At 48.7% G+C, this 12,489-nt stretch overlaps 1 protein-coding gene across 1 annotated transcript in view; it reads right to left on the reverse strand.

Moving 5' to 3' along the window:
* The window catches only part of NWD1 (NACHT and WD repeat domain containing 1), a 76,372-nt gene that overhangs the window by 36,959 nt on the left and 26,924 nt on the right, over nt 1-12,489 (reverse strand). Inside the window, exons 7-9 of the mRNA XM_052644063.1 lie at nt 10,767-10,884; nt 9,329-9,487; nt 1,376-1,573 (exon numbers count right to left, since the gene is read on the reverse strand). Coding sequence (XP_052500023.1) covers nt 1,376-1,573; nt 9,329-9,487; nt 10,767-10,884 — 475 coding nt within the window. The remainder of the gene's footprint in view (nt 1-1,375; nt 1,574-9,328; nt 9,488-10,766; nt 10,885-12,489) is intronic.

Below are 12,489 nucleotides of genomic sequence, written 5' to 3' on the forward strand. Positions count from 1 at the left end.
AAACCTCACATTGAAAATGGCAGGGCAGCAAGTTTGAAAATGTCTGAACCCTGACAACCTGGAGACACCATATTACCTTTATTTATGCGTGGACCATTGCGTCTGAGACAAATGAAGTTGTTTTTTATTTTAGCCATTGCTATGTTGGCTTTTGTTACAGCGTCAGAATCAGTATCATAATAAATGTACATTCTTTCCTGTTAGATTCAGTCTTACAATCCTTCTCAACACAGTAGCTGTCCCTAAATCATTTTTTTTCCATGCATTGTATCAAGTGTCTCTTAGAATTTCTATTTTTGAAGCTCTGTGCCTTGAGAATGTAGCTTTCCCTACAAGACTCTGTGGTACAGAAAAGGCACAAGTTATGTCTGGTATTTGAACAACAAGCTACTTGTATTAGTAGCCTCATGATTAATGTGAGATTGTGGGTGGGCAGATAAAGGGATGGATGAGTGGTGGTGGACTGGTGGGTAAGTGGACGGATAGATGACTGGCTGGGTGAGTGGGTTAGTGAATGGATGGGTATTAGAAGGGTAGATGAATTTGACAGATGGGTGGGTGAGTTGATGAATGGCTGAGTGTCTGGATGGGAGGAGGGGTATTTGAGCAAATAGAAGGTGGCAATTTGGGGAAAATGGAAGGTAAGTGGTGTGGAAAGAATGGTGAAAGGAAGGATGACTCCTGGAAATACGGATAACCGATGGTGGGTGGGTGGGTGGGTGTGTGGGTGGGTGGGTGGGAAAGAAGGAAGAAGGGAAGGAAAGAAGGACATACAGATGGACAGATGAGAGGAAGGAAGGGCGGATGGAGGGAGGGATGGAAAGACAGATGGATAGCTGACTGGTTGGAAGAAAGGGAGGGAGGGAGGGAGGGAGGGAGGGAGGGGGTTTGGATGGATGAAAAGGCAGACAGATGGAAGGAAGAGAGGGATGCTGGGTGGATGGATGGAAAGATGGGTGACAAATGGAGGGAGAGGATGAAATCCGCTCATCCTCTGACATTCTGGTGTCCCGTGGAGAAGCTAAAAGTCCCACCAGCCTCTCCAGGGCCAGTCAGGAGCCAGGCTCTAGTTTCCAAACTTGCTAGCTTGAGGCTATAAAATCACAGACGCTGTGGTAAGATGGGCACCGAACTCTCAGTGACGAGACCCCAGAGGCAGTCAGCATCCGCTTGCTCTGGGCTCAATAGCAGTATTTACACTAGCCGTCTACAGTCCCTGGGTGACAGATGGAGTCAAGTCAGCATGAGACAGCAGGCCAGGTCCAGCTGGCACCCTTGGGGCTTCCCAACTGGCAGAGGGGAGCCCCAGAGAGCAGCCTGAAATACCTGCATCCACTGCCCCCAGATGGACAGGGACTGCGCTGGGGAGACCCACCTTTGTGACAGCCGGTGAGGGTTGCCCGCAGGGGCCCTCCAGGTGGCGGGAGGAATCCTCCGAGGGGCACCAGCACAGGCTGTGGGCACATCCGGAGCCAGCTCTGTGCCTGTTGGCACAGCTGTCCCACCAGCCCGGGATGTGAAGTGGTGAAGAAATGGAGTCTGGCCAGGAGTTCTGTGCACAGGACGCTTCTCTCTGCAACAGAGGGGACGCTTGTTGAGAGGAGGGGCACTGCTGCCCCAGCTGGAGCCCTCCCCGCTTCTGCCTCCTTTTCTGTTCTCTCCACCCACTTGCCCCTACTTCAAGTGCCCCAGGAGGATCCCCACCTCACACCCTAGACCTTGGGTTTCCTGAGAACAAAGACGATGCCTGTCTTGCTCATGGCTGTGTTCTGAATCCCAGGTATGTTAGTCACTCAGCCGAGTCCTACTCTTTGTGACCCCATGGACTGTAGCCCACCAGGCTCCTCTGTCCTTGGAATTCTCCAAGCAAGAACCCTGGAGTGGGTAGTCATTCCCTTCCCCAGGGAATCTTCCTGACCCGGGGATTGAACCCCAGTCTCCTACATTGCAGGCAGATTCTTTACCATCTGAGCCAACAGGGAAACCCAGGCACCCAGCCAATGTGTAGGGTCATTTCACCAGCAGTTCGTAGTTACCGAGTGGGTTAGTGTCCTGTGGCTGCTGTAAACAAGTGAATTTTGGGGGGCTTCAAACAACAGAACCTTCTTCTCTCACAGTTCTGGGGGCCAGAAGTCTGAAATCAAGGTGTGGCCAAGGCTGTGCTCCCTCCAGAGGTTTTGGGGGAGCATCCTTCCCCGCCTCTTTCAGATTCTGGGGGCTCCAGGCATCTTTGGCTTGTGGCCACGTCACTTCAACTTCCTTTTTTTATTATTTAAAATATTTATTTCTTTATTTTGGCTGCACTGGGTCTTGGTTGCTGTGGGCTTTCCTAGCTGCAGCAAACAGGGGCGACTCTTCGCTGCGGTGCGCAGGCTTCTCGTCGTGGTGGTTCTCTCGTCGCAGAGCACAGTCTCCGGGTGCCAGGGCTACAGAAGTTGCGGTTCGTGGGATTAGCTGCTCTGTGGCACGTGGGATCTTCCCGGACCAGGGACTGAACGCATGTGCCCTGTGTTGGCAAGAGGATTCTTGTCCACTGTACTACCAGGGAAGTCCTCAATTTCTCTTTTTTTATTTTTAATTTTTTATGGAATTTAAAAAGGTTACATTCTGTCTACACTTATTACAAGATATTAGCTCTATTACCCATGTTGTACAATACATCCTTGTAGACTATTTTACTCCCCCACGCCTATTTTGCCCCCTCCATTCCCTCTAGGCCTTCCCTAGTGGCTCAGCTGGTAAAGAATCCACGTGCAATGCAGGAGATCTGTGTTTGATCCCTGGGTTGGGAGGATCCCCTAGAGAAGGAAGCAGCTTCTGGAGAACACCACTCCAGTATTCTGGCCTGGAGAATTCCATGGACTGTATAGCCAATGGGGTTGCAAAGAGTCAGACACGGCTGAGTGACTTTCACGTCACCATTCCCTCGCCCGCTGCTAACCACTAGCTTATTCTTGCGAGTATGCTCCTTTTTTATTATATTCACTAGTTTGTTCTATTTGTTAGATTCCACGTAGGTGATATACAGTGTTTGTCTTTCTCTGTCTGGTTTATTTCATTTAGCACAATCCCCTATAAGTCCATCCATGGTGCTGCAAATGGCAAATTTTCATTCTTTTTTATGACTGAGTACTAGTCCATTGAATACATGTAGCGAATATTCTTTATTCATTCATCTGTCCACGGACATCTTAGGTTTCCTTCATATCTGGGCAATTTCAAATAATGCTGCTATGATCATGGGGGCTCACGTATCTTTCAGTGTTTTCGTTTTGTTTTGTTTACCCTGGAATGTAATTACTGGCTCATAAAGAATAGCAAGGAGAGATAAGAAAGCCTTCCTCAGTGATCAATGCAAAGAAATAGGGGAAAACAACAGAATGGGAAAGACTAGAGATCTCTTCAAGAAAATTAGAGATACCAAGGGAACATTTCATGCAAAGATGGGCTCGATAAAGGACAGAAATGGTATGGACCTATCAGAAGCAGAAGATATTAAGAAGAGGTGGCAAGAATACACAGAAGAAGTGTACAAAAAAGATCTTCACGACCCAGATAATCATGATGGTGTGATCACTCACCTAGAGCCAGACATCCTGGAATATGAAGTCAGGTGGACCTTAGAAAGCATCACTATGAACAAAGCTAGTGGAGGTGATGGAATTCCAGTGGAGCTATTTCAAATCCTGGAAGATGATGCTGTGAAAGTGCTACACTCAATATGCCAGCAAATTTGGAAAACTCAGCAGTGGCCACAGGACTGGAAAAGGTCAGTTTTCATTCCAATCCCAAAGAAAGGCAATACCAAAGAATGCTCAAACTACTGCACAATTGCACTCATCTCACATGCTAGTAAAGTAATGCTTAAAATTCTCCAAGCCAGGCTTCAGCAACATGTGAACCGTGAACTTCCAGATGTTCAAGCTGGTTTTAGAAAAGGCAAAAAAAACAGAGATCAAATTGCCAACATCTGCTGGATCATGGAAAAAGCAAGAGAGTTCCAGAAAAATATCTACTTTTGCTTTATTGACTATGCCAAAGCCTTTGACTCTGTGAATCACAATCAACTGTGGAAAATTCTGAAGGAGATGGGAATACCAGACCACCTGACCTGTCTCTTGAGAAACCTGTATGCAGGTCAGGAAGCAACAGTAAGAACTGGACATGGAACAACAGACTGGTTCCAAATAGGAAAAGGAGTACATCAAGGCTGTATATTGTCACCCTGCTTATTTAACTTCTATGCAGAGGACATCATGAGAAATGCTGGACTGGAAGAAGCACAAGCTGGAATCAAGATTGCCGGAAGAAATATCAATAACCTCAGATATGCAGATGACACCACCCTTATGGCAGAAAGTGAAGAGGAATTAAAAAGACTCTTGATGAAAGTGAAAGAGGAGAGTGAAAAAGTTGGCTTAAAGCTCAACATTCAGAAAACAAAGATCATGGCATCCAGTCCCATCACTTCATGGGAAATAGATGAGAAAACAGTGGAAGCAGTGTCAGACTTTATTTTTGGGGGCTCAAAAATCACTGAAGATGGTGATTGCAGCCATGAAATTAAGACGCTTACTCCTTGGAAGAAAAGTTATGACCAACCTAGATAGCATATTCAAAAGCAGAGACATAACTTTGCCAACAAAGGTCCATCTAGTCAAGGCTATGGTTTTTCCAGTGGTCACGTATGGATGTGAGAGTTGGACTGTGAAGAAAGCTGAGCGCCGAAGAATTGATGCTTTTGAACTGTGGTGTTGGAGAAGACTCTTGAGAGTCCCTTGGACTGCAAGGAGATCCAGCTAGTCCATCCTAAAAGAGATCAGTTCTGGGTGTTCTTTGGAAAGACTGATGCTAAAGCTCTGATACTTTGGCCACCTCATGCAAAGAGCTGACTCATTTGAAAAGACCCTGATGATGGGAAAGATTGAGGGCGGGAGGAGAAGGGGACGACAGAGGATGAGATGGTTGGATGGCATCACCGACTCAATGGACATGGGTTTGGGTGGACTCTGGGAGTTGGTGATGGACAGGGAGGCCTGGCGTGCTGCAGTTCATGGGGTCACAAAGAGTCAGACACGACTGAGCGACTGAACTGGACTGAACTAGTGGTCTAGTGGTTAAGAATCTTCAATGAACAGGACAGAACATAGGTTCCATCTCTGGTTGGGGAACTCAGATCTCACATGCCTCAAAGCAACTCAGCTCTTGCACCACAACTACTGAGCTCTCGCGCTCTAGAGCCCATAGACCACAACTAGAGAGACTGTGTGCGGCAGCTACTGGAACTGCACGCCAGTTAGAGAGCCCGTGTATGGCAACTGAGACCTGATGCAGCCAAATAAATAAATATATATTTTAAAAGTAACTACATCTTGGGGAGGGGGCAGTTTAGATGTATCATCACTATCAGCCCAAGTCTATAATGCGGAAAACTGAGGCATGGTGAGGTTCAGAAGCAGCAACCCACTTGTGCATTCTTGCCTGGAGAATTCCCAAGGACAGAGGAGCCTGGCGGCCTACAGCCCATGGGGTTGCAAAAGAGCTGGACATGACTGAGCAACTTAGCACACACGCACGAGGTTCAGCAGCTTACACCAGGTCACACGAACTGTGGGGCCTGGGGCATGGTGGCCATGCCCTGTGCCTGGGTTTGCTGGTGGGTGAAATGGGGTGAGGCCAGGGATAGGCGCAAGTGTCCCACTCACCATGGGTGTAGCAGCTAAAGTGGTGCTAACAAACTTAACTGTCAAGAGAAACACTATTTTAATGCAATATTTTTTTAAGAAAATCAAAAGCATGCCCCCAGGTCCATGATGAACAAAATATCAGTCTTTCAAATTAAAACAAACAGGAACGGCACCACACCAAGTCATCCTGGAGCCAGAGGCACCGGGGGAAATCCATAATAGGACTGGTTTCTAGGAGCTTGCTGGAAAGCACTGAAATGTCCTGAGAGTGCACGGTTGCTCAGCTGCACCATCTGGTGGCAACATGTCTCTCTACACCTTCTCCTTGTGCTGGGCAGCCACAGGTTGCCAGTCAAGGAGCGCTGCAAAGAACATACTGTGATTTGGGCTTTGAAATCTTTTCCTAAACTGGCCCAAGGGTATTTTCCTGGGAAATCACTCCCTTTGAAGTATAAAACATCTGGTGAACATAAATGCCAGAAGGCAAAGGCGTCATCCACTTGGGTGGGGTCCTAGACACCACCTTAGCGCTATTCAACATTTTGCAGATGACGAAAGCAGAGGCTCGGGGCAGAAGTGGCCCCTCCAAGGCCTTTCAGGTCGACAACATCAGTGCTGTCACCTGACAGGAAAAGGATCCTCAGAAGGCACTATGGGGACAAGCTCTGCATGAATTGACTTGCAAACTGTTCCCAGAAGCCCTAGGGGGGAGGGTTCACCAACATCCCCCATTTTGCAGATGGGGAAACTGAAGGCTGCAAGGCAAGGGAAGGGGTGAGAGTAAGGGAGGGGACGAGGTAGTAAGGGACGTGAAGGTCACACTGCCAGTAAACGCCAGAACCCAGATTTAAATCAACGTGGCGGGACCAAGATCCATGTACTTGGACTGATCTATATGATAGGGGTGGACATTTGGCAGGGAGCAGGGACAGACAGACTCTTACCTGGAGAATCCCAAGGACAGAGGAGCCTGGAAGGCTACAGCCTATAGGGGTGCAAAGAGTCAGACATGACTGAAGCAACTTAGCATAGCAGAGAGGCAGATAGAGGATGCAAAAGAAACCCAGAGAAAATAATAACTAAAGAGTTAAGATATGCGGAAGTAGCACGTAGCAATGGATATGCAGGGTGTGAGGGGCCAGGGGTGTCCAGCCTCAGTAGGCTTCTCAGACAAGCAACAGTTGTCAGGTATGAATGAAGCATGGAAGGAATATGGGAATTAAGCATCCTTATAAAATCACTTGTAAAAACCCTCAAATCAAAACCAACTGGGAAGGGAAATCCCTGGTGGTCCAGTGGTTAGGACTTGGTGCTTTCAGCGCGAGGGCCAAGGTATCCGTGGTTGGGGAACCAAGATCCCATAAACTATGCAGTGTGGCCAGACGAAAACAAACAAAAAATCCAGTTGGGAAATGCATGATAAAAACCATCATGGGGACTTCCCTGGTGGTCCAGGGGTTAAGAATCCTGCGTGCAGTGCACAGGACAGGACTCAGGTTCGATCCCTGGTTGTGGACATAAGATCCCACGTGCCGTGAGGCAGCTAAGCCCGTGTGCCACAACTACTGAGCCCGTGCAATGCACCTAGAGAGAAGCCCTCGAGCCACAGCAGAGATCCTGAATGCCACAGCTACGACCGAACGCAGCAGGGGAAAGGAAAAAACACATCCCGGCCACTTCACACGCAATAGGATGGCTATTTTTTTTATCAGAAAATAACAAGTGTTGTAGAGGATATAGAGAAACTAGCACCTTTATGTGCTGTTGGTAGGAAGGTAAAATGGCACAGCCAGTATGGGAAAAGATCTGGCAGTTCCTCAGAAATTAAACACAAAATTACCAAATGACCGAGCAATTCCACATCCAGGTATATATCCAAAAGAACCGAAAGCAGGGTTTCGTGAAGATATTTGTATCCCCATCGTCGCAGCAATGACAGAGGATGAAATGGTTGGATGACATCACTGACTCGATGGACACGAGTCTGAGCAAACTCCAGGAGATGGTGATGGACAGGGAAGCCTGGTGTGCTACAGTCCATGGGATCGCAAAGTTGGACCAGACTGAGTGACTGAACTGAACTGAACACAATGGAACACCAGAGACGCAGGTTGGATCCCTAGGTCAGGAAGATCCCCTGGAGGAGGGCGTGGCAATCCACTCCAGCATTCTTGCCTGGAGAATCCCATGGACAGAGGAGGCTGGCAGGCTACAGTCCATAGGGTCACAAAGAGTGAGACACAGCCGAACTGACTTAGCACGCACGCACACACAATGGAACATTACTCAGCCTTAAAAAGGAGGGATATTCTGACATGGATGAACTGAGGACTTCATGTTAAGTGGAATAAGTCAGTCACAAAAAGGAAAATTATTGCGTGAGTCCATTTACATGGGGTTCCTAGAATGGTCAAATTCCTAGAGATGGAAAGTAGAAGGGTGAGTGCCAGGGGCTTAGGGAGGGGGAAAAAGGAGCGAGTGTTTCATGAGGACGGAGGTTCAGTTTGAGAGGACGCACAAGTTACGAAGATGAATGGGGTTGATGGTCATGCAGCGGGGTGTGAATGGACTTAATGCTGCTGACCTGGACAATTAAAATGGTCCATTTTATGTTACGGGCATTTCGCCACAGTTTTAAAAAATACAAACAAACGAAATTCCATCCTGGACAGAGTATCACCTGAGGACACAAGGGATCCTTCAAACTCCAGGCCACAGCAGGGGCCAAACCCTGCTCAACGCCTGTCCCTGAGAGCTAGGAATGGCTTTTGTAAAACCACTGATGTCTTTAAACTGATACGTGTAATTAGTGGGATGACAGAAAATGCCAACTTTGAACCCCAACTGAGCCCTGAATGTTCTCTGCCTGATCAAGACTTCCCCTGCTTTCTCATGAGTAGACCTAACTTACAAAAAGCTGTGCTCGGTTACTGTCATTCTGAGTTTCACTCACTAAAAAAAAAAATTGGTGGGAACGTTTTCTCCCTTGTTATATTAAGTGTCATGGGCTTCCCAGGTGGCGCTAGTGGTAAAGAACCTGCAGGTTCGATCCCTGGGTCCGGAAGATCCCCTGGAGTAGGAAACGGCTACCCACTCCAGTATCCTTGCCTGGGAAATCCCATAGACAGAGGAGCCTGGTGGTTTACAGTCTATGGGGTTGCAAAGAGTCAGATACGACTGAACACTATCTGTCTATACTAAGCATCAACATAATTTCCTTGATTTTGCCTAAAATATTTCCTATGTGGCCCTTTCTAGAATAAGATGCTGGAGGAACTCCCTGGCAGCCCAGTGGTTAGGACTCTGTGATCTCACCGCTGAGGGCCTGGATTTGATCCCTGGTCTGGGAACTAAGATCCCACAGGCTGCATGGCAAGGCCAAAACAATAAAAATAAACTTGAAAAAAATTTTTTAATAAAATAAATTGCTAGGCTGAGGTAAGAAGAAGGGCTCTGCCTTGGTAGTTTTTACTCCTAAACTCTCCCAGATTCAATTCAAAGTTCTAGAAGCTGGAGCTAGGAGAAACCCCTCAGCTATAACAGGAAAGGTGTGTGAGTGGCTCAGTGAGGAGACTGGGCTTCTAGAGGTCGGTGCAGAGTGGACCACACCTCCCCCATCCCGCCGTCTCCGCACCACTCACCCATGCCTCGGAGCTCCACTGCCGGGCGGCACAGCTGGAGAGCTTCCCGGACCAGGCTGACCTCAGGACAGTCCATGTACGGGGCACACAGGTCAAAGTCTTCCAGCAGACCCTCGATGCCCCCAGAGAGGCCCCGGCAGCAAATCCAGGTCATGCTGCCTGTGGGCAGAAGGGGGCGCTGTGGGGGCCTGCGGCTTCTTCCAGCGCATCCTGGGAGGTGGGGTCTCACCTCCTCGTTTGTCTGAGGTTCTCACTCTCAGCCTCACTGACATTTGGGGCTGGGTTGTATTCTGTGGCGGGGCCATCAGGTCGGGAGTGGAGAGCAGTGTCCCTGGTCTCCACCCACTAGATGCCAGTGACGCCTCCCGAGTGACGACAGTCGGAAGCATGCATATTGTCAAGTGTCCCTTGGGAAGCAGAGTCGTCCCTGGTTGAGAATGATAGGAATGAAGACATGGATGGATGGATGGGGAAAGAGGGAGACGGGTAGATAAACAGAAAGATGGATGGACGGATAGATGATGGACAGACAGACAGCCATAGATGGTAGATGGTCGGGTAGATCCCCTGGAGTAGGAAATGGCAACCTGCTCCAGTATTCCTGCCTGGAAAATTCCATGAACAGAGGAGCCTGTTGGGCTATAATCCATGGTGCTGCAAAGAGTCAGACACACCTGAGCACTGAGCACACACACACACACACACACAAATAGTACATTGATAGGCAAATAGATGGATGGATAGATAGAGATAAAGATGATAGATATATAAATGGTAGAGAGAGAAATTTAGGTAGGTCGGTGGGTAGATAGATAGTTATGATAGATGCTAGATAGATAAATATGAAGATGATAGATACAGATGGTAGAAGGAGATATATGTTAGATGAGATTTTATATTTATATATATCGAAAGACATGATAGATATGGCAGATTATAGATAGATGCAGATAGATAGGCGGGGAAGACAATGGCAACCCACTCCAGCGTTCTTGCCTGGAAAATCCCAGGGATGGGGGAGTGTGGTGGGCTGCCGTCTATGGGGTCGCAGAGTTGGACACGACTGAGCGACTTAGCAGCAGCAGCAGCAGATAGATAGGTGATAGATACTAGATAGACAGCCGTACATGGTAGATAAATAGAGATGGTAGGTGATGGATTGACAGATAGGTAGACAGGGTCTCTCTCATTCTAAGGCAGTTTCTCATCTTCTGTGCTATCAACTAGCCCTAGATGCCAGCTGCAACCAAAATATCTCCAGACATTACCTTGGTGTGTGTGTATCTCGGGGCAGTGATGGTGCAGAACCGCCCCTGGTGAGAACTAGTGCCTTAAAAGGAGCCAGAGATTTTAACCTTCACCCTTCCACCTTGTCAGGCTCTGGAAAGTGGGAGCACCAGAGGGTCGGGGACCCATGCAACCCCCTCCGAGACCTTACCCAGAACCTCCTGCTTCAGCTCCTCGATACGGCCTGCATGGAGCAAGTGGTAGGGTAACTCCTTCAGCTTCCTCAGGTTTGCAACCGTGTCGGAGAACCAAAGGGGCTGAGGGGCCACCTGCAGAGGAGGAGAGAGCTGGCAGCCAGGCCACTCAGACACAGTCTCATTCATTCACTCCACAAACATGGGCCAGGCCAGGTATCAGGTGGCGCTGGAGGGACAGTGACATGATATCAGATGGGGACACCCACACATACCCACACACAGGCTGGGCTGGGACAGGAGGGGTCTGCGGCTCCAGGAATCCAAGGGGCATTGAAACTGGGTCTCAGAGGGTAAGTATGAGCCTGTCTGGCAAAATGCATTGGAAATGATGGCGTTTCAGAGCAATGGAGCATCATGTGCAAAGGCCCAGTGGTGGGAGAGAGCAGGATCAGAGTTTGGGAAGCCTGAATTATAAGACAGAGTGAAGGATCGTGGTTGGGCTGAGACTAGGGAGGTTGTCGATAGTAGATCACAAAAGCACTGAACATCAGGCTGGGGAGATTGGACTGGAGACAGAGGGCCAGTCATGGGAGGTATTAGAGGGGAGACGTGATCAGACCGGATGGTCAGAGGCATTGCTGGGAAAGACGACTGGAGCGGGAGGTCCTGAGGCTATGAGACCAGGCAGGGGGCAAGCCACATCCTAAAGTGATGAGGCTGAGCCTGCAGGAGTTCTGGGCACACAAGAGAGCATCTGTGAAAAACCAGAGAGGAGAAAGAATCAGGCCGGGCCCTGCCTCTGGCCTGCCTGTCCGGGAGGGAAAATGCAAAAGAAAAGTCCAACTATAATAAAAGACTTAGAAGTGTATTCCCTGGTTGTGGTCACTGTGCTATGCTTAGGGGAAATGTTAACAGCAGGGGAATCTAAGAGTGTCCACGGGAACTCTTACACTCATGGCGACTAGTCTGTGAATCTAAAATGACTTTGAAACTAAAAGCTTCTTTTAAAAAGTCTGAGTTCTGGAGTTCCCTGGTGATCCAGTGGTTAAGAATCTGCCTGCCCATTCAGGGAACACGGGTTCAGTCCCTGGTCCGGGATGATCCCACGCGCAGAGGAGCAGCTGAGCTCAAGCGCTGCACCTCCCGAAGCCCGTGCGCCTAGAGCCCATGCCGCGCAACTAGAGAAAGACTGCTCGCAGCAACGAAGGCTCAGCGCAGACGGGAAAGAGAGAAATACCCAGTCTGAGCTCTGCCTCGGAGTGAGGGGCGCATGGAGTAAAGGACAAGTAGTCTAGGGAATTCCCTGGCAGTCCAGTGGTTGGCACTCTGCGCTCCCACTGCAGGGGACACGGGTGTGATCCTTGGCTTGGGAACTAGATCCTACAAGCTGCGTTGGCATGGCAAAAAGAAGAAGAAGAAAAAGAACAAGTAAGCAAAAGGAAGAAAATTATGGAAGGCTTACTGAAGGAAGAGGCATTTGAGCTGGGCCTCGAGGTATTTGAAAGGCAAAAAAAAAAAAAAAAAAAGAGGTGGCAACTTGTAAGCTAAGGACCCAAGTCTTAGAGCCCCTGAGTACAAAAGACAGACTGGGAGGAAATCCGTGAATAGTGACTGGAAGTCTGGGAGCAGCTCTTCAGAGCGGGGACTTCTGGGCCTAGCTTTCATTTCACTGTTTGGTCCTATGTTCTCCAACAATGGCACACTACTCTCCTAGGTGGGAAATGAAATAAGTGTTAT

This window comes from Budorcas taxicolor, chromosome 7 (assembly GCF_023091745.1).
Source record: "Budorcas taxicolor isolate Tak-1 chromosome 7, Takin1.1, whole genome shotgun sequence".
In the NCBI taxonomy this organism is placed as follows: Eukaryota; Metazoa; Chordata; class Mammalia; order Artiodactyla; family Bovidae; genus Budorcas; species Budorcas taxicolor.